The sequence below is a fragment of the Sorex fumeus genome, unplaced genomic scaffold (genome assembly GCF_029834395.1).
Source record: "Sorex fumeus unplaced genomic scaffold, SorFum_2.1 ptg000081l, whole genome shotgun sequence".
Classification (NCBI taxonomy): domain Eukaryota; kingdom Metazoa; phylum Chordata; class Mammalia; order Eulipotyphla; family Soricidae; genus Sorex; species Sorex fumeus.
In genome coordinates, this window is record NW_026606138.1 from 5,646,489 (window position 1) to 5,669,755 (window position 23,267).

The following is a 23,267-nucleotide window of genomic DNA, read 5'->3' on the forward strand; positions in this document are numbered from 1 at the left end:
AAAGCATCCTTCCATCTGGTACTTCTTTTTAGCTGTTATCGTTTCTTTTTTCTTCCCTTCCTAGTCAACTTTGTAAGTCATAGATAGTGGTTTAGTAGTTCTTACTACATTCCAGTACCTTTGACTAGTTCAGAAAGCTGGACGATACACACAATCTAATGAAGAAAATGAAAGAATCCTTGTGATTTTTATCAGCTAAATCTATGACACCCTCAAATAGAATCTTATTACCAGAGAGACAGTACAGAGGTTCGTAGCATGCCTTGCATGTGGCTGCTACTGTTGCAGTCCAAGCTCAATCCCAGCACCACATATACCTCTGAGCATCACTTGGGATCACTCCTGACACAGAGCCAGGAATAGCCCCTTGAGACCCCTCAATCTTCACACCTCCTGACCCAATTCCATAAAAGAATCAAGCTGAGTCTAGTTAACCCACATAACCAGGAAAGTTAATTTTTAAAATACTTCTTTTTGTTTTGTTTTTGTTTTTAGACCACACCTAGCAGTTCTCAGAGTCTACTCCTGATTCTACTCACTAAAGAATCACTCCTGGTGGTGCTGGGGAACTATACGGGATGCTGAGAGTAGAACCTGGGTAGGCTGTGTACAAGACAAACACCCTACCCACAATAATATTACTCTGACCCAAAAGTTAATATTTTTGATGCCACTATATTTTGGGCATTTGATTTGTTATATAGTAAAAGCTGGGACAAGTTCTCGCATTATATATTATGTCATATTATATATTTACAACATATATAAAATTATATCCACTGTACTATCTCGTCAACCCTTATTTTTAACTCATCATCTCTTCACTATAAGCCCTCCAATTTTTTTATGGTGCTGACTGTGATCTTCCAAAATTCTATTCACGTTACTCACCTTTCACTTTACTCATCCCAACTTGAACTCTAAACTATTTGACTAAGCCTTCAGGATCTCATTTGCTAGTCTGGTTTCACCTTGTTGGGCTGGAGCGATAGCACAGCGGTAGGGCATTTGCCTTACAAGCGGCCAACATGGCTGACCCGAGTTTGATTCCTCTGCTCCTCTCGGAGAGCCCAGCAAGCTACCGAGAGTATCTCGCCCACATGGCAGAGCCTGGCAAGCTACCCGTGACATATTCGATATGCCAAACACAGTAACAACAAGTCTCATGATGGAGACGTTATTGGTCCCGCTCGAGCAAATCGATGAACAACGGGAGGACCGTGACCGTGATTTTAGTCACAGATACTATAGTCCCTCAAACATTCTGTATAATTTGGTATGTTTCCCCATTCCTGTCAAAAAGAGGTAGAAAGGGAATAAACCAATGTCCATGTCATAGATTGATATGTGGTTATTGAAAGGATGTTTAGAGTGAGTTTATAATAAACTTGGAAATGTTTATGTCTTACTTAAATGAAGGAAGTTGGATGTCATAGTGTATAAACTAGTGTGCTCAGAAACAATGGATAGTTGCATAACAAAATACTGAATCAAGGTTTAGGGTGGTAATGGGGGATAAATAGCTGTAGTGCAGAGGTTTTTATTTTATTTTTTAGGATCACAAAAATATTCTGTAGAATATAGTGGTAGACACATTTCTTCAAACCCATAGAGTATACATGTAAACTATAGTCTTTGGATAATTATGACACGTTAATGGAGGTTTATACATAATAACAAATGTATCATTCTAGTGGGAAATGTTGAGAATGAGGAAGAGAATATGGAGGTCTTTCCATAATTGAATCTAAAACTTTTACAAATATTAAGTAATTGAATAAATGATGAATGAAGCTGCAGAGATAGTCATGGGGCTCTATGCATGTGTGAAGTCCTGCCTTCCATCTCCAGAAACCCGTCCTAATCCTGGTGGTCCTGAGCACTTCCCATTAGGCTCCCCAACCCCAAATATTGAAGATTCAACTAGATGTTAATTAAGATTTTCTTTGATGAGACTGAATACTTTTGCTTTTATTGTCTACCATATAGTTCTTTGCTAAATTTAAATATAAAAGCACTGCTGAGGGTCACCAGGGGTATCCCATGGTGCTCAAGAGGCCATGTGGTGCTAGGGGTTGAACGGGAAGCATGGCAAGGCATACACTGCAGCCCTTTGAATCATCTCCCCTGCCCTTAGTCTTTTCTTTTTAATTTCATATATTTATTTATTTATTTTTATGTAGGAGCACTGCTATTTATTCAGCCACTGATTAGCTGATTGAATTGGGCATGAACTCCACCTTACTTTTTTCCCCCCATTTTTTATTTATTAAATCACTGTGAGAGCAGTTACAAAGCTTTCGGGTTTAGGTCTTGGCCATACAAGGAAACACCTGTACCTTCACCAGTGTCCATTCTTCACCACCAAAAATCCCCAGTATACCTCCATCCCACACCCTCCCCCTACTTGTGGGGCAGATGATTTCCACATTACTCTCTCTCTACTTTGATTGCATTCAATATTTTGACACCAGACCCACCATTATTATTTGGGATTTTTACCCCAACACTCAGATCTGCTGAAAAGGCAACAGTAGACAACTTGTTTTCTATTACTGGTTATGAATAACATATGATGTTGCGTGGCTGCAGTAGAGGCTGCGCAATTTTGAAATTCTGAAATTTTAACAATTAAATCTGGAAGGATTTCTGCCAAAACCTGCTGGGTTCCAAGATTTGTTCCTGAGTCTCTTAGGGATGCTGTCTTGTTTGCCAAGGCATCGAAAATCAGATGGGCCGGACATGTAATGTGATTTAGAGATGACCCTTGGTCTAGAGCTGTTACTGACTGGATTCCATGGGATGTCAAAAGGACGCGTGGCCGCCCACCTATGAGATGGTCAGACTTCGTCAAAACCCTGAACAAATGGTTTGATGCTCTTTGTGTTCCTGGAGCAAGCAGATGCCATTGGGCTACACTAGCACGTGACAGGGATGGATGGAGACGTTACTGGCACCCGCTAGAGTAAATCGAAGATCCATAGGATGACAAGTGATATCAGTGATTATGGTCATAAATAAAGTTGTATTCTTGTTGTTTTTTTTAAAGGATCGCCTTGAGTGGTGCTTGGTTTGGGGGTTGCCTGGACCTCTCCCTGCTGGCAGCCCAGTGGTACAGATCCAACCATCAGTACTTAGTCTTAGTAGTACTTGGATGGTGCTCAGTTGCCACCAGGGTTACACTCTACAGTGCTGGGAAGGCAGAAGGTGCTGGTGATCAATTCAACCTCACACACGCTGGACATGTGCTTACTACCTGAGTTCTCTTCCTAGCTAGTTATTTAAGACATATTAAGAGATAACGCTATGACAAGTTGCACTATTCTGAGCTTGGTGCCTGGGGATCACTTCCAGCTGTGCTCAAGGAACTGTGTCATGCTGTATGACAATCCTTTAAACTATTTACTCAGTGCCATATAACTTATTTTTAAAAACTGAGCTAAATATACCTAACATTCATCACTCCATCCATTTTAAGGGTGCAATTCAGTGACATTAGGTCACTCTCATTACTAGGTAAAGCAATATTTTCTTCTTATACATGTGTATTTATGACATATTTATCACAGTCCTCCCATTGTTCATCGATTTGCTCGAGCGGGCCCAGTAACGTCTCCATTGGAGACTTTGTTGTTACTGTGTTTGGCATATCAAATACATCACGGGGAGCTTACCAGGCTCTGCCGTTCGGGCGAGATACTCTCGGTAGCTTGCCGGGCTCTCCGAGAGGGGCGGAGGAATCGAACTTGGGTCGGCCATGTTGGCTGCGTGCAAGGCAAACGCCCTACCGCTGTGCTATCACTCCAGCCCATGACATATTTATATGTACATATAAATATATATATATATATATATACACACACATAGTATATATGTGGTAACTTCATGCTAAAAATTTTTACAACAGAATTCTGAAAAATGTTTTACCTGGTGCAACATAAAGCATAAGTAGCAGTGATACTGAAAAGTAAATACAGTGATATGAAACAGAATAGAGCTATGAGAGAATTATAGGGGAAATCTGTGTGATACAAGTTTGACCCAGATAGCTCTGGCAGTAAAACTGGTGATAGAGGCGGGGGGGGGGGGGATATTAAACTTTAAGGGGACGTTCAAAAGTGAGGGAAAGAAATAGTCTTAAGTGTAGAGTTATAGCAATGTATTCCCTCAGAGATTTGTGTGTATTATTTGAACTTAAGTACAGGAGGTCTGTTTCTAGGAAATGATGTGGTTGTGGGACTGGTGGGAAGCTATTGATTGAGAACTTTATGTCTTTTCAGATGTGACTTTCCTCACTCGGTCAAAGGTGTGATGGTAATGGAACCTGAAGAAAAATGCTTTGCTCTGAGTTCAAATGTGGGCTGGAGTTTAATAGACCTATCTTCCCAGGGAGACAGTGTGGGCGAATGGTGAGATCTTGGGCCAGTTCACTTCTGATGTATGATTTCCTTTCTCTACCTTTGAGATAAGGGACTGGTGATGTAGCTCAATGGTAGAGCACTTGCCTTGTGTGTGAGCCCCAGGTTTTATCCCTACCACCACCACACACACACCCCCAAAAATCACAGCTAAAATCAAGATAAGAGGTCACGATCACGACCATCCTGTTATTCGCCGATTGCCTCGAGCAGGCCCCAGTAATGTCTCCTTCGTCCTAGCCCTGAGATTTTTTAAAAAAGTGCCATATTCAAGGCTCTTTCAGAGTTAGGAGAATGAGACCCATCATTGTTACTGGGATTTGGCATATTGGGTACACCACGGGGAGTTTGCCAGACTCTGCCATGTGGGCAGGTTACATTCGGTAGCCTGCCAGTTTGTCCAAAGTAGGAATGGGATAATAAGATGTCCGGGAGCTGGGTTTTATAGTCTCTGAGTCTTGGCTGCTGATGGGATTACACAGCACCAGGGGGCCAGTTGGTGGGTGTGACCCCTGCCTACTGGAATTTGGAGGATCTGGGTGGAGGATGCTCAGCCCCGATCCGAGCAGGCTTGGAGATCTCAGCCCTGGGACACACATGCCTTTGTTCCTCTACTGGTATCTTCTTGCGAGTGGAGAGTGGTCTCAGCATGGTGGTGGCTGGTTCTGGAGGTCTTCGGCTGCCGGAGCCCTGGTCGGGGCGGGGAGGGAAACTCAACCCACTCCCCTCCAAGGGGCCCCCAGCGAGGACAGCCAGGCGCGGGGGCAGGAGACTCTGATAAGAGGATTGTCCTCAAAAGTTCATCGGGTAGTTTCATTTATGTGGCAATTTAAGAGAAGGTGGAGAACACAGACTCCTGGGCTGAATCCTGGCTTTCTCAGTGGAGTCTTGGATAAATGACTCTGTGCCTCTGTATGACAGTAATGATAATACCTACCTCAGAGATTTACTGCGAGAGTAAATGAACTAATATATTTAAATCTCTTAGGACAGTGCTTGTTATAGAACAACTACTCAATAAACACTTGACTTATATTATAATGCACTGACCTTTATTATAATGAATATAGTAAATAATCAACACAAGTGTCTGTCTACACCCTTCCCCCTCCTGTTGTTTTAGTTCTAAGGAGGCAGGGACAGTGTCTGCTTTATTCATATCTTACATTGTTACTTAGTAAGTACCCAGATTTTTTTGAGCAAGTGAGTCATTTCTAATCATTACAACTGCATTTGATTTCTAAAAAAGAAGTAATGATTTCTATAATAAGATGGACTTTTGTATAATGAGATGGAATTTATTTTGATTTATATTTTATTATAGAGAAACTTCAGAGTACTCTACCACTTCAAAAGTCTCTTTTATCATCTTAATCTGGTGGAATTTGCAAACAGGAAGAACCCCTGCAGAATTTATCTTTAACAGATTCTCCCTTTATTCTTTTTAAATTGTGATCAGTTTAAAGGTTAAAACAGAAGGGTGAAATGTAAAACATTGTAATTTCAGGGACTTTATTAATGAATTGTGATTTTAAATACTGATGTCAGGGAGCATATCAATGTGAAATCATAAATATATAACTTCTGAAGATTTTAACTGTCAGGGCTAGCTTCATGTAGTTTGTTTTGTGGCTTGTTCTACCATCTTGTGAATAGAGTAGTGGCATTTTCAAGATAGTGGTGAATTTGCTGACAAAAAGTTTCCAGACAAAGAGATCAATTGCAGTGACTCTTCTTCAGACATGCTTAGGTCTCATCAATAGTGGATCTGATCTTGGGGGCAATGGAAAAACTAAAATCACTATTCCTGATTGACACAGGACATTTTCCACCTAAACTATAACACTTACATTGAGCCTTCTGCATTTTGCTTGGCTATTTTCACATACTTTTCTGTAAATCAAACATACATTCATGTTTATGATGAATGAATTTTTTAGGGTACTGGAGAGAGTATTGCTTTGCTGTTTCTTTTTTTTAAACTATGATTTATACTCAGTTTAGATTTTATTATGAAAAGAAGGTAGCTGGCATGAACCTTACCCCACAAATCCAACTGTGTAAGAAGTCACATTAGTATTTTTGGTTTTGGGGCGACACCCAGCAGTGTTCAGAGCTGACTCCTGGCTCTGTGCTCAGGTATCACTCCTGGCAGGGCTAAGGGGACCATATGGGGTTCTGGGATCAAATCCAGGTTGGCCACATGTGAGGCAAGGCTGCACTATCACTCTGCCCCAGAAGTCATATCAATTTTTCTTATTTGGTTTTTGTTCTGCCTGAGATATCTTCCTGTTCTTGTGGGGGTTGAAGGCAGGAAGTTCAGTACCACACATCACTGGTTTCTCTTCTCTGTGGTTTGTACAGGAGTCCAGAGGGGTTCTGGGGTAGAAAGAAACATTTCAGCTCTAGTCTGTGCTCCCTACTGAAGATTGGTGTCCAGAGCTCAGTGTTTGGCTGAAGATAGCAGTCACATCTTTTTATTGATTTATTGATTGATTGCTTTTTGAGTCACACCTGGTGATGCTCAGGGGTTATTCCTGGCTCTGCCCTCAGGAATTACTCCTGGCGGTGCTCGGGAGACCATATGTGATCCTGGGAATCGAATCCAGGTCGGCCACGTGCAAGGCAAATGCCCTACCCGCTGTGCTATCTCTTTAGTCCCAGCAGTCACATCTTGCTTAATTATTGAGTGAGGTGGAACAATGTGGGAGTGGAAGAGAAATCAGAGAAAATGAGCATAAATATCTGAATAAATAATACTCTTTTTAAAAAACAATGTAATGGAAAATTTGAGCTAATAACTATTATATGTACTGGTATCTTTGCCTATAAACAAGCATCTTGTAATTAGATCTGTCAAAATATCTTCTGAGGCGGATGCATCATGCATTCACCATGCTGTGCATATAAAATATTTTTAAGGTACTATTTTAATGACTGAAAATAAGCATGTTAGTTAATAAACCGAGAGCAGGGAATTGACTCTCAAGATACTTTGAATATATTTCGAGCTACAAACATATTGACATATAAAAGCAAAAGCAAACGTCGCAGGTTCTATAAATAGAAGTGCATTTAATAGCAGAAAAATGATAGAAGGTAAGTATTAGCAATGCAGCATGTCAATAAAAATGGTGTCCTTGAACACTGCCCTTGAAATTTTCTGGGAAGTTTAAATTCTGCTCAAGGGCATTAGGTAAATATGTGCCTGAAAATCCATTCTGGCTTCCTATTTATAATTTTTAAATGATTGAGTTTAATCTGCAGGAAGCTGCTTGCCATTCTAGCGGAGTTCTGCTTCTTTAGCAGTCACAAAACCAACTGAAGATGAACCAAAAAGATAATAAAAGTAAGCTAAACTCCTCTGGCTTTTTGAATGATGAATTTTTTTTTAACTTAAGAAGCTAATGAATTAATTATTTACATTTCTTTTCTTTTCTTTTCTTTTATTTTTTTGTTTGTTTGGGGCCACACGCGGCTGTGTTTAGGGCTTACTCCTGGCTCTGCACTCAGGGATCAATCCTGGCAGGACTCGGGGGACCATCTGGGATGCTGGGGATCGAATCCAGGTTAGCTGCATGCAAGGTAGACATCCTACCTACTGTACTGTATCTCTGGTTCCAAAGTGTGCATTTCTTATAGTTTATTTTTACTTCAAGATAGTGTAGTGGCACCATTCCATTTTTGGATTTTTAATTTCTTTTTTTATGGGTTTCCCTCTTTCATATTCTGTAAATTAAAATAATTTACTTAAAATATAAGTTATCTGAGTAATATGAAAGGAAAGAAAAAAATTAAAAAATACATTCATATAATTTAACTATAACTTTTAATTTTCAGGGTATTTTTTAATTCCTTTTTTTTTTTTTTTTTGGTTTTGGGATCGCACCTGGGTGTGCTCAGATTTTACTGCTTACTTCTGGTTCTGTGATCAGGGATCACTCCTGCCAGTGCTCAGTGGACCATATGTTGTTCAAACCTTCTTGTTCTGCCAATATAAAGCAGGTTATTTTACTGGATTCAATCCCTGTATCTAAGAATCCCTGCATCTAAGATTCAATCCCTGCATCTCAATTATTTCTTTAAAAAATTTGGGGGGGGGGGCTAGTAAGAGAGTACTGTGGGTAGGGCACTTACCTTGAACACAGAAGACCCAGCTTCGATTTCTGAAACTGCATATGGGCCCAGAGCTCAGACAGGAGTGACTGATGAGTGTCAAGCCAGGAGTAAGCCCTGAGCACAGCCAGGTATAGTTCAAGCATCAGAAAATTTAAAAAAAAAAAAATGTGTGTGTGTGGGAAATCCCCTTAACATAATCCCAACCCTAATCACTTCATGCTTATAATCAAAGTTGTTTGCAGGCTGACTGGGTTAATTATCTCAACCTGTGAAGCCATCCAAGTTTTAGTGGAGTGGCTTCCTAGTAACTGTTCCTTTTATACTGCACCATCTGATTATACACCATTTCTACTAAGGAAAAATACTCTTTTGTATCTCCTGCAGTCATGTAGTTCTGTTCTCAATCACTGGTTGATATACTCAAGAACCTTACACTGGCATGAGTAGAACCAAGTCTTTTTCATCATTGTACTGATAATGAAGAATGATGTTACTTGAGTTTCACTTATTTAAAACTTTTCTTTTTGGTTGTTTTTGGGCTGAACCCAGCAGTGTTCAGGGTTTACTCCTGGCTTTGGACTCAGGAATTACTCCTGGAGGGCTCAGGGAACCACACAGGATGCCAAGAATTGAACTAGGGTTGGCCAAATGCAAGGCCAACTGTATTGTACCTGTCGTCTTATCTCTCCGGCCCTTATTTAAAACTTTTGAAGGGTCTTTCTCACCATTGTTGTAAAAATTTTTAAAAAAATTTTGGGGGCTGGAGAGAGAACAGTGGGTAGGGTACAGTAGGTCGGTGCTGTAAAGCAGAAAATGCAGCAGAAAATGTTAAGCACCTTACCATTTATGCAGATACTCATTTGTCCCAAATATGGCACATTATATATACATCCAGAAGTCTGACAGCAAGTTTCCTGTTCTGAACTTAGTGTTCACAAGGGACAAAAACTACTACCACGATAAACATTCCAGGATTTTAACATACAATGGTCTCATTAAAACCATGCTAAGATCTCTTTGTGCTATGTATATTTTCAGGGAAAAATGTGAATTTTGGAGATTCACAAATGAATCTCAGAACCGAACAGCTCACTGCAGAGGTGCCTCAGACCTCCACCAGGCTGCTCTCACTGTGGTGCCTCAGATGGGAGCAGGTGTCATCCCTAGGAATCTTGGTGGCCACAAACCTCCAGAACTCAATGAAACACCCAGGTAAGCGGGACCAGTAACTGCAGACTCCAAGTCTCAAGGGATCGGGGACAGGCTGCTCCTTCCCATTTCCCCGGCCCATAGCTGTCACGTACGTGAACTGCCTCCAGGTACCATTTAAGTACATTAGCAACCATGATCCAGAGACTCTCAAATGAATCTTAGAACCGGGCAGCTTGTTGCAGAGATGTCTCTGGACCCCAATTATTTAAAATTTTAGAATTCCAGGAGTGCATGGCTGTGAAAGTGGCCACGCGACATCTCATGCTATTTTTAACAAGCAACACAAAATAAATCATTGAGCATCTGCCTGTGGGGCAGACTTGAGTGGTGGTGGGAAAATTTGAAATAATGGTGGTAGGATTGGTGTTGAAATATTGAATGTAATCAATTACTGTGAACAACTTTTAAATAAATAAATAAATAAATAGGGAGTTGTTTAAACAGATACCAAGGGGCAAGGGGGGGGGGGCTGGGGGAATGTGAATTTTGACCCAAATGTTGAATTTGGAGAATTCATTTTATGTCACTATATAAAAAGACTGGTTAACCTGGTATGTCAGTGTATCTATATCTATATAGATTGCTCCCCCCGAATTCTTTACATCCTTTCAGACAAATCAGCATAAACTGAATGCCTGTAAACAAAAGTTGTCCCAAATAAAAAGCTCTGAGAAGTCCAACAGGTTGTTACTAAGAAGGCTGTCTCTTCAACAATGTTTCATGGTGTAAGGGCACCCCACTGCACCCCTGACATAGTGAATGGAGACTGGAGCGTGGCTGGAATGTTGAGTATAGTTGCTGAGTCCTAGACACAAAAGATCAGGTGGCCAGCCCTAATTTTGGAGAAAAATTCTGTAGAAAGGGGTGGGGCTTGTGAAAAATGGAAATCGGACTTGAAGTGACATAGGGACAGTGGTGAGTCCTAGGCACTTGGTGGTGGTGGGGTGAAAAAACTTCAGTCGTCATGCTATTAAACTTTCACACAGTTGTGGCCATGTTACCTGAACTACAATAAAAATATTTAAAAATACTTGAGGGCACATCTGGAAGTGCTGAAGGACTATTCCTGGACGTGTTGGGGGACCATATGGAGTACTGAGGATCAAATCTGGGCCTCCTGCATATAAAGGATGCATTCTAAAAAAACCCGTTGATGGGTTTTTTTAAACCCTACTTCCCAAACTCCTAGAAGCACTGGCAGTCACCCCCCACGAACCAACTCCGGCGCCACCAGGTAAGCTCTACTACTGGCCTTGCCTCAGAGACCCATAAGTAAAATCTCAAGAGATCAAGTCTGTTAATCTTGGACTCGCACAAGGCTGGAGACTGGGGTAAATCGGAGGGGGGTGGGTTGGTCTGGTGCTTGCCCAGAGCCCCTGGCAGTCGCTTGTTCCCATAATCCAAAATCGACACCATACCCTCAGCCTGACTTCACCAACTCAGGACGAAACTCACCAAGATATAATGTGCTGAAAATTCTGGCATGTGGGTTTATGACTGAAATCTCCAGGCATTCCAGGGGTTGGGATGGGCTACCTCCCCTCCCACCACTCCCTGAACTTCCGGAAACCTCAGCAGTCACTTCCACACCCCAATGCTGCCAGCCAATTGAAAAGCTACTAGCCTTACCATCCCAATAAAAATACTGAACCCTGAACAAACACCACGACCTCTTAGCACCTGTATTACAAACCATAATGCACAAAAGGAAAAGGGGAGAGAGAGAGCAAGAAGGAAAGTGCCTCCCATAAAGGGAGGCTGGGGGTGGGGTGTTGGGGGATGGTGGTAGGGAAATGTACACTGGTGGAGGGATGGGTGCTGGATCATTGTATAACTAAAATCCAATTATAAACAGCTTTGTAATGGTCTATCTCATGGATATTCAGTTAAAAATGTAGCACTGTAGCACTGTCCTCCTGTTGTTCATTGATTTGCTCAAGTGGGCCCAGTAACATCTCCATTGTGAGACTTGTTACTGTGTTTGGCATATCAAATATATCACACGTAGCTTGCCAGACTTTGCTGCCGTGTGGGCCAGATACTCTCGGTAGCTTGTCGGGCTCTCTGAGAGGGGCAGAGGAATCAAACCCGGGTTGGCCGAGCTGGCCGCATGCAAGCCCTACCACTGTGCTATGGCTCCAGCCCAGTTAAAAACGTTAAAAAAAAAAAATGTGGAAAAAAAAAGAAATGTGGAGTTCATGCTTAATTCAATCAGCTTAATCAATGGTTGAATAAATACCAGTACTCCTACATTTAAAAGAAAAAAAAAGCCCATTGAGCTTTCTCTTTTATTCTGGCCAAAAAACCTTAATTCTTAAAGCTAGCAGTACGTAGGTCATTAACAAAGATGGTTTAAGGAAGCAAGATTGAAGTATATGCAACATGTGGAATCCTTTAAAACATGCATTTAGAAAACCTATTAAGGGCAAAAAGTATTTTATCCCTATCTTTCAGTCTTTTATTTTGTCGCCACACTTCTGGGTGCTACTCCTTGTGATGCTTGGAGGATCATGTGTCCCTTGCATCAAAGTTATGTTCAGTCCACTGAGCCTATGTCCGACCAGTTCGTTACCAAGCCTACCCATTCAGTAGCTCCTATTGACAATAGGCTAAATACCCTATCTTAACAGGTATATATAATTATTATATTCATGCATTTTTCAATGTCAGTTAAGGGAACATAAATTCAACTATCCTCAATGAATGAACTACTCTCTCAATCTACAATTCTTTTATGCATTGTTTCGGGGCCATGCTCGGCAGTGCTTAGGACTTACTCCTGGTTTTGCACTCAGAATTCACTCCTGACAGGCTCACGGGATCACACGAGGTGCTGAAACTGAAAGTCGGGCACATGCACCACAAGTACTCTGCCCACTGCACTAATTCTCTAGGCCCTCTCTTAGGTATTTTTTGTTGTTGTTTTGTTTTGGGGGGATAGGGGAAAGCTGAAGCAGGGACACACTCAGCAATACTTAGGGATCACTCCTGGTGGTGCTTAGGGGACCACATGGGATGCCGGGAATTGGAGCCCAGGTCGGCCATATGCAAGATAAGCAACTTGTGGTATCTCTGCCCCTTATTAGGCATTCTTAAAATTGCAAATACAGGGATGCACTGCCAACACATTACAGAACAATTGAAAATTTCTGATAATCTCTGGAGGGTATCCTCAGCAGTGCTGGGAGCCACCAGGGCTACACTGAGTGGTACCCGGAGAACTGTGAGGAGACAGGGATCAAACCTAGGACTGTGAATGCCAGGAAGGTGCCCCAGTTCTTTATGCTGTCTCAACCACACTTAAAAAGTAATGAATGTAACAGTTTGTTATGGCTTACATTGATGTTGTCAGTAAACACCAATATTTCTTAAATGAGCTTGTAGGAGTATTAAAGACATTAATTACTTCTTTCATTTCCCTTAAAGGAGATAGAATAAAAGATGGCAAATAAATTCATGAAAATTTGCTTGACTATTTCTAAACTAAAAAGCACTGCAATAATAAGTTTTGATTCTAGGTTTGTTGTCCAACATCTAAAGATGAGATCAAAAAGAAAAGTAAACAATTTCACGAATCTTAATTTCCAAATGTTCAACTCACATGTTCACAACTACTAATGATGATATAGTTAAAGAAAAACGTTTATAGGGCTGGATAAACAGTAGAGTGTGTAGGGTACTTGCCTTACACAATGCAGCTTGACCTGATTTTATCTCTGGCATTCTATATGGTCCCCTCAACCCATCAGCAGTGATCCTTGGGTGAAGATGCAGGAGTAAGTTCTAAGCTTCATTGGGAGTGGGCCCCAAACAAAACAAGATATAAAGGGGTTGGAGAGATAGTGCAGCGGATAGGGTGTTTGCCCTGCACATAGCCACCATGGATTTGATCCCTGGCATCTCATATGGTTCCTTGAGCACCATCAAAAGTGATCCTGGAGTGCAGAGCCAGGAATAAGCCCTGAGCACAGCCAGGTGTGGCCCACCCCCAAAAATGTTTAGGGGGCTACAGTGATAGATAGTACAGCAGGCAGGGTGCTTGTCTTACATGCAGCTGACATGGATTGGATCCTCAGAATCCTGTATGAGCTCTCTCCCCACCACCCCTCCACCATCCACACCCTCAGGCCAGCACTGCCAGGAGTATATTCTTGAGTGCAGACTCACGAGATACCCCTGAGCATGCTCGGATGTGCCCATGCCCCCTTCTAAAAGCGTTTAGTCAAAACGGAGATTTTATACTTTTTAGAAAACTGGCAAAATGTCAAGCTGGATACTGAAACAAAGGCCTGGGCCTCACCTCACATATTAGACAGGTGCTCTACCATTAAGCCACATCCTCTGTTGCTGTGACTTTTTTACTTAGTATTTTTTTTTAATTTAGCACTCAATTTACACATAATCTGTGTTAATTCTTAAATTGCAGTTATAATGACAGTAGTATGGGAAACAATAGAGCTTTCTGTCAAACCGCAGATTTAATTTGATTAAGCATTAGTCTTGGACCAGAGCACTAGTACAGTGGGTGCTTTGATCCCTGGTACTGCATAGGGTCACATACGGTCTCCCAAGCATCACCAGAAGCCCTGAGTACCACTGGGTGGCCACACACACACACACACACACACACACACACACACACACACAAAAAAAAAAAACCCAACAAAACAAAAAACCAGTGACCCGGAGGATGGTACTGGCATTTCCGTCATTTCATTCTCTAACTCCTATGAAACAGAATTATTGTTCCCTTTACATAAATAGGGAACTAGCACTATGTAACCAGTGTCCAAAAAGGCAGTGGCAAAGCTCGGATTAGAAATACAGAAAAAAGGAAGTGAAGGCGTTTGGCTGCGACATGTCACCCCACTGACGGTCAGGATTGATTCAGCTCATTTGGCTGGCTAGTGTCCTCTCTCACTGCTCAAAGAGGATGGCCTTCCCCAAATACAGATGGTCTGTTCTTCGGTAAAGGGTATACGAGTGGCTGTGCTTCTCTGCTAGAACCTCCAAACAAGCTCTCAGGAAATACAGAAAATGTGGTTTTAGAACCTAGAGTAATTTTTTTTGGGGGGTGGCGGGGCACATACCTGGCAGTACTCAGGGGGCCAGATAAGTTACTGGGGATTAAACCAGTGTTGTCAGCATGTAAGACAGTCACCTTAACCCCTACACTATCTCTCCAGACCCTAGAGCCCACAACCATATTCTGTATGATAAACTGTTTTGTACCCCTTACACACTTATCTATAATTTGTGTTATTTCCCTACCAGATCACTGGGATCTTCTAGATAGATTTTGCTTAACCCCCTTGCCTAAGTTTATCAATCCAACTCGAGGATTTTGCCCCTATCTGGAGACCGCTTCAGTGGTCATATTTGGGGTCAGAGGTGGTATTTCTGGCATCTAGTGGGTAAAGATAGGAGATGGCGTTAAAAACCAAATAATGCAGGTCTGGAGCAAGAAATATAGCAGGTAAGGCATTTGCCTTAAAAGTGGCTGACTCAGGTTCAATCCTTGGTACCCAATGTGGCCCCCTGAGCACTGAGTCAGGAATAAGCCCCGAGCAGTGCCCAGTGACATAAAAATAAAAAGTAACTCATCATCTAGTACAAAATGCTAACAGCTCTGGTTGAGATACCCTAAATTATAAATGATAAATTCTAGCAATTGATCTGTTTGTTACTATATCCTTAAACCTGCAACAATGCTTGACATGAGTAGTTAAATTTATTATTTTGAATAAATATTTATGTTTTTAAGAACCTGATACACAGCTGGTAGGCAACAAACATTTATTAAAGGAACTGAATTAATGAGGGTCCCCACAAAGGGGGGGGTCAGATGCATAAACAGGATATAGTAAATTAGTTTTAGTGCTCCACGTTTCACTTTGGCAGGTTTAATATTTTCCTAGAGAAGATAAATAAAACCATTTATATGCCAAAACAAATCTTCCAGTTAAATAGATTTCAGGGAAAACACTTTTTTTCTTCAGATATACACGCAGATTCCTTAAACGTGGAACTTTGGGTTTAAGCATGTAAGAAAAAAAAAGTCTTTAAATGTCCCATTCAAATAGCACATATTTGGGGGATTAGCAGGTGCCTTATATTATAGGAATCAATAATTAGTTGCAGGTATCCTCTAGTGGCTGGCAATTAGTTTGCGCAAACTTGAGTTGAAACTTGTTTATAACTTGTAAAAAAGAATGGAATTATAGCACACATAAGACAGACATATCTAATATCTAAAAAAAGTAATACTGAGTCCACTTCATTCAAATATTTTTATAGCCATAATATTCTAAGTAACTTCATCCTGTATTTTAAAAAAATCTGTAAGCATAACATTTGTCAAGGTATTTTCAATATTTCCTCCTTCACCTTAAAGAGCTACTGAATATTACCCAGAAGGCATATATTCATAAATAATATTGCTTGATTTACAAAATTCTTTCCCAAGAAGAAACTTTAAAAGAGACTAAGTGGATATTCCAACAGTATTAGTTTAAAACAAATAAGAAACAAAAAAACCCAACCAAAACGAACATCTTTCACTTATCATTCCTGTAATTAATGAGTCTGGCTTACCCAAAATGTTAAATTATGAAATTACACTGTGTAAAATGCACCTATTACATTTAAAAAGAAGTTAAACCCATATTTATTGACTAGCACTATTAAACATTACACAAACACATTCAAGTGGCAAGTAATTATAATGCAAGCCCTTGCATGGCAATCCAAATTTATTGAACTACTGATGCTAAGTTATACAAAATTGCACCACTTTAATTAAGGCTTTTAGTTTACATTTGGCCACCTCCAAGTAGTTGTAACATTAGGTTGGTCAATTTAAATACTGTGGCTCCCTGTTGGATAGACACACAATCTTTACACCCAAACGTTAATGCATACAAAGCAACAAGGCATTGTTAAATAAAACAGCAATAGATACTGCAACTTAGGCCTTGTAACCAATTACACATGATTAAAATTACTTCCCACATTCACATCCACAGTACTCTTCCACCATTTAACATCTCAACCAAAACGTTACACATGTGAAACAATCACTAACAGGCAAAAGTACTAAACCTGTATATTTGGTATTGCAAATACACTTATGCGTGAGCAAGCAAGGGATTCACAGTGAGAATCTACAGCTGCAGAAGCCTGAAAATGATTTACAAAAATTGTCAAATCATTAAAAAACTGTTTGAAAATATACACTTCTTGTTGTAGACCCCCACTGTACACACAACTATAAACATTGTTCCCTATGTAAACAAAAAAAGGAAACATATAATAAGAGATTTGAAAAGTCTGGACATTTCCTTCCCAACAGATATTAAAGGCAACGTCTTTAATCTAAGACATTATACTGAAAGGACTATCATATTTTAAAGACAAGATCACTGTCTCCACAGGTTTTTTAAAAATTAAAAAAACTATATAGCTGTGTTAATCAAAGCGCTTATTTGTACAATACAATGATAATGACCTTGAATTTCTTAAAAAAAATTACAATAAGCTACAAGTATCAAAGAAGCAAAGTTATCTGGAGTAGTCTATATAGGAGCTCTTTGGACTTTCTTTTATTATGCTAAAATAGTGGTGCTTTTAGGATTTACATTATTGTACTCTCCAATACAAAGTATGGGGCATGTTAAAGTATACAGTACACCATTTTCAGACATGTACAACATCGTTGGATGAAAAATGTCTCTTAGCAGTAATACTGGATTGTAGCCTCTGGTTTGACCAGTTGCATACTCTAGGACTATTATATAAGTAAAAATCTCTCTTGTGATACTGGAAAGTGATTAGAATGTGCAAACAGATGTAGATCCGCCTCTTAAAGGGTACCACCACAGGAAAGTCCATGTAAGATGTTGGTAGGTTTAATAAAGTTGGAATGCTGGCACTGTTGAATTGGGCAACAGTTCTTCAGACCTGTCAAAAGGAAAAGAGTTAACTGAGAACAGGTTTAAAACGCAAAACACAGACACAAAGCACTTTAAGGCAATGGTCAAAGTAACAGAAATGAATATAGGCTCTTGTCCCTGTTTCACTATTGATGACAAAGTACCACAGCATAGCCAACGTAGACAGTTCCATCTTTTTTGAGTAATTTCCTTTCAGTCAAAAAAGTATGACTTAATTTTTGGAAGTGATAACCAGCTGTGCACAGGGCTGAGGGGACCAAATGGGGTGCTAGGCACCAAATCCAGGTCAACCACATACAAGACAAACACCTTACTTGAGATACTATCTTTCCGGTCACCACAACAAAGTTTTAGATAAACCCTTTTGACTTTTACGCCCTCAATTAGTCTCAATGAGGTGCTGAATATTCTTCATCTAAGCAGAATGTAGCAAATTGAAAAGACCAGATGGATTATGTGAGCTCAGGCACATGTGTGCTACTAAGAACAGGCATGTGGTCAGGAATGAAAGGATTATCAGAAATTATAGAGGCTGTATCTCTAAAGAAAAAGCCTTAAGTCAGTGTTTCTCTAAGTAAGTGATACCATTCCACCTGAGGGGCACTAGAATGACCCAGAGGGTGGTAGTAACTTTGAATACAATGATTTTTGTTTTAAATAAAGGGGAGGTGCTATAGGGAGATTTAACATAAGAAGCAGAGAAATAGACACCTAAAGTTTCCAAGGATGAGAGAGCAATAAAATAATGGGTTAATGATAACGAAGTAGAATGTCATTGTTATTGCTAAACAGCAGGAAGGTTTACCATGTTTTAAGTATGAATTTAACTGCTTTTCAAGTATTAATGCAGTAAATTATTTTTTAAAATACTACGCAAAAATGTAGGGCCTGAGAGATAGTAAGTACAGGGGTTTAAGTCCCTCTTACACGCACTGCAAATGATCCCTGAGCATAGTCAGGTGAATCCCCCTCGTCCCCTCTGAAAAGTAGCAAGTTCAGTATTTTTTCCCACTGCTGCCTCATAGCTGGGCTGTATGGTCTCTCTGTCTGCTAACTCTCTATCCCCAATACTTATTCTTCAGATCACAGGTCTTGGTGTCTCTTACTCTGACTGGCTTTTCTTGAAATCACAGTTCACATCTGATAGCGAGTTGCTCCAGCTAAAACTTACAGTACTCCTAACAACATAGTGACTAAGCATGGACTTGGGGACAAGTATGCCTGGATTCATACTCTAGCCCTGCTATTTTCCATAGACCTGAATAAATAATAATATTTTTTATCATTTACTTAGTTCAGTTTCCTCAACTGTAATATGGAGTGACAATAGTTTAAAGCAATCAGAAAAGATTGGTATAGTTTATCATTGTATTGTTAATCAGGATCTCATGAGGCAATAGTATACATTAGATGAATTAAAATAATCACTTAGGTAACATATGTTCTGATGATGGCATGTTAGTAACATTCATAATTTTTTTTTTTTGGTGATACCTCACTGTGCTTTAAGGCTTACTTCTGGCTCTGTGCTCAGAGAGCACACTTGGTGTGGCTTGGGGGACTGTATGTGGTGCTGGGGATTGAACCAGCATCAGCAGTGTGCAATCCCCAGCATCAGCAGTGTGCAAAGCAAGTGCTTTATCTGCTTTCTCTCTGGCACAAAGCAATTATTTTAAAGAATAGTACATCACACTAACTCAAAAATATCTACAAAAGGCAGCATTTTTTTTTTTTAACAACAACATAAAATTCTATACTTGCTCTCTTGGCAATGTCTTTAATAAAGTTGTGGTTAAGAAAAAAATCTACAGGAAAAGGTAAATACACATACCTGGCTCAGAGCTACAATGCATTTCGTGTATTAAAGCAACTGACAGGAGGACTTTTTGCGGGCCTTCCCAGGCACTGGAGTTTTTCTGTTAATTTGCCGCACTAGGTCATAAAAGATCTGCAAACATATTGATTTTCAAAAATTTATAGGAGTAAAATTAAAGTAACAAAAATATAAAATTAAAACTGATTTCTATTGTTACATATGAACCCCAGAAAGCAAGTGTTCTGTACAGGTAAGGAGACAAGAGTTGAAATCATGTATTCTTCTAACTGCTAAGATCTTTTTCAGTTGCTTATTTTTTGAGAAAGCGAAAACTTCTTTGTAATTATTGTTTGAAGGAGTTGCAGGGATTTTATCCTAGTTTACTTAAATGTTTACCATCATCCAAACGAACTACTTTTTTTCAAAACTATGTATCTGGTTCTATAACATTAACATTACTTTAAGATCCTTTAAGCCAAGGATCATAGATGCCCTTTTCAATTTGTCTCGTCATTGACACAACATGCTTCTTATTCCGGAAGATAATGTCTTCTCCACCTATATATCATATTCTATCCAGTCTTATTCATAGTAAATTTCATTGTACCAGCATAAAAAGTAGGATCAATGCTTATCAATATGTATGTAGCTAATACAAGGTTTTGTTTTGCTTATAAAATCAACAAAACACCCAGAGTACAGATTAATTTGGGGCTGTGTTAATATAACCATCATTTTTCATTAATTCTGAATGTTAAATTCCCAATGAAGATTTCTTGAAAAACATATATCACCATACACCATACCTCATTAACATTTATTTTTGATTTTGCAGAGGACTCTAAGAATGCACAGTTGTTCCATTGTCTTGCTAGATTTTGACCTTGTTCCTTTCCTACAACTCTTTCATCTTCCAAGTCACACTTATTACCAACCAGAATCATTGGAACCTAAAAATAACATTTTGAAAAGGATAAATAGAAACGTACTATATGAATTAAAATAAAAAGCTATTCTAAGAGCCAAACCTCAGGACTTTTTTTTACATATTATATCAAGGTAAAAAACATATTAGTCACTTGTAACAAAGTTTTTAGATTTAAGAACCTGTTAGTTCTTAAATCTCATGAACTTTTCAGAAAAAAAATAAGATTTGCTTATGAGATTTAAAAAATACTTTAAAATCATCATGTCAATACATTTTTAACTTGTAAGAAAATCACAAAACCATTTAAGAAGGAAGTATAGGAGGTGTACTGGACAGAGTGTACAAGAAGTAAGGCACTTGGTCTCGCATGAAGCCTCTCTGGTCAACTCTGGTTTGATCCCCTGACACCACATATGGTCTCCTGAGCACTGCCAGATATCACTCCTAACCAAGAAACAGGAGTGGCCTCTGGCCATTGCAGGAAGTGGCCCACACTATCCAATACAGAAAAAGGACAGGGGTAAGGCACCTGATTTGCATGCAACCTACGCTAGTTCAGTACATGGTCCTCTCATTCTCATACAGCTTGGGAAGCCTTCCTCACAAAACTCATATCACCATTTTTAGAAGGTGCTACTGTGAAAAGCCAAAAATCTAAAATGTTTTTCCAGGGATGAGATGTAATTCCAACTTCACTGATTTCCTGGCATGCATTTATCAGATAATCATTCTCAATTTTGTAACATAACGAGAAATAAAGCTAGAGAGATAGTACAAGGGGCTTTCCTTGCATACAACCAACCCCAATCGATTTCCAGTATCATATACAGTCTCCCAGCACTGCCAGTAGAGACCCCGATGCTTAGGGCTAGGAATAAGCAGCCCTTAAGTACTGCTGGGTGTGGCACAAAAATTGGCCCCCCATTCTCCCTGAAAAAAAAGGGGAAAATCATGGAAAGCCTCAAAAGGAGTTTTTGGTTTCCCGAACAGTCTGTATTAAAAAGAAAGAGGGGCTGGAGCGATAGTACAGCTGGTAGGGCATTTGCCTTGCATGCGGCCAACCGGGGTTCAATTCCCAGCATCCCGCATGGTTCCCTGAGCACCGCCAGGAATGATTCCTGAGTGCAGAGCCAGGTGTGACCCAAAAAGCAAACAACAACAACAACAACAACAACAACAACAACAACAAAACCCAAAACCAAAACAAAACCAAGAAGAGACTGGAGATAGCATAGCTCAATAGATTCTATCCCTATGTGCTGAGTCAGGAACAGGAATAGCCCACAAACACAGACAAGCAAGCCAAAAATACAAAAGTCAGAAAATTAAATCATCTTAATTTACCAAAAAAGCTAGACTACTTATTAGTCATGTATTCGAACACATGTGATATTTTTAATTTCAAAAGGACAATATAGAGAAAAATGATACTTATTCTGCAAAACTCAAAATATCTTAGAGACTAACTCTTGAAAGCTTTTTGGTGAACACATCCAAACTGGAAGGAAAGTCAAGCATTTTCACTTTTTAAGGGAAAGACAGAGTACTTTGTTTAAGTATTGAAATAGAATAGAACTAGTAGAATATTGAAGTAGCAAAGACAGACCGCAGAAAAGAGATTCACTAAGAAAAGTTCATCGAGATTGCTGTATATATAATAGGGCCCCTTAAAATTCTCCTGATTTTGAAGAAAAGGAAATGGCAACATTTACTATAGGTATCCTTAAAATTTCAAAATATCTGCTATAGTTGATAGCACACCAACACAGACCAGAAACTTGTTAAAATTAGATTACTGGGTATGGAATTAGTACAAATGGTAGAGCATATTCTCAGCATGCACAAAGCTCTGTTTTCAATCAATTGTCCCTTACACTAACTACTGGATTTGATTCCTATTTGAAAAGAAAAAAAAAAATCTTGAGTTCTATCTCAAATGTACTGAGATTTAAAAATAAATGTCTCAGAAACTTTGGTGGTAGCTGGCAATCTGTTTTTATTAGTTCAATAGGTGATTCTGCTGCAAGATCAATCTTGAGAACAACTGCTACATAATGGATGATAAAAGAATCTTCTGATGTCTCTTATAAGAACTAAACTCCATTGTGGTATACTCCAAGGGGAAAATGAAATCAACATTAGATTATTTGTGGCTTCTTTTAAAAATCATAATCTTTTTCTGTCATAGTTGTCGGATATGTGTTCATATATGTGTTGGATTCTTAATTTAAAGGTCCTTAAGAGGCCACAATGATAGTATAGTGGGTAGGGTGCTTGCTTTGCATGTAGCAACCCAGATACTACATTTCCCCAAATCACTGCCAGGAGTGATTCCCGAGCATGGAATCAGGAACATGCCCTGGGCGCGGCCCAGAAACAAACAAAAGCTCTAAAATCTGTCAGAAGTAAGGTAAAGTATTATTTTTTATCAATTTGTATTATTTATTTGTTCATTTTCCCAACATCTATCCTTCCTTCCAGTCAAATGGATGATTTAAAACAGGGTGAGTACAAGCTTGCTCTTTAAACCTGTGTCTGTCCTTGGACATGTATCTTATTTGTCTGTTCTTATGTCTCTCTGCTTTTCCACTTTGGAGAAGCCCATGTTCATACTTCCTCTCTCTCCTTTCACATCTTTCTAAGTAAGTTTCAGTAAAAACGATCCTGCTTCATCAATAAAAATAGAGTGAGTATAAAAATGTATTTTACAAACATTAAAGTAAAAGGAGGGCATTTTCCACTTGCCACGTATGTTTAAAAAATAGCATGAATATTAAAGCTATCTTTTTACCTTCCAAGGAAAAAGCTTTTAAAACATGACC

General features: G+C 39.5%; 1 protein-coding gene across 2 annotated transcripts in view; it reads right to left on the bottom strand.

Moving 5' to 3' along the window:
- Positions 1-16,020: 16,020 nt before the first annotated feature.
- RAP1B (RAP1B, member of RAS oncogene family) overlaps positions 16,021-23,267 on the bottom strand; it is a 46,951-nt gene continuing 39,704 nt past the window's right edge. For both annotated transcript variants that reach the window (XM_056130776.1, XM_056130777.1), the window contains exons 6-8: positions 20,324-20,467; positions 19,533-19,649; positions 16,021-17,708 (exon numbers count right to left, since the gene is read on the bottom strand). In XM_056130776.1, coding sequence (XP_055986751.1) covers positions 19,563-19,649; positions 20,324-20,467 — 231 coding nt within the window. In that variant the 3' untranslated portion in view covers positions 16,021-17,708; positions 19,533-19,562. The remainder of the gene's footprint in view (positions 17,709-19,532; positions 19,650-20,323; positions 20,468-23,267) is intronic.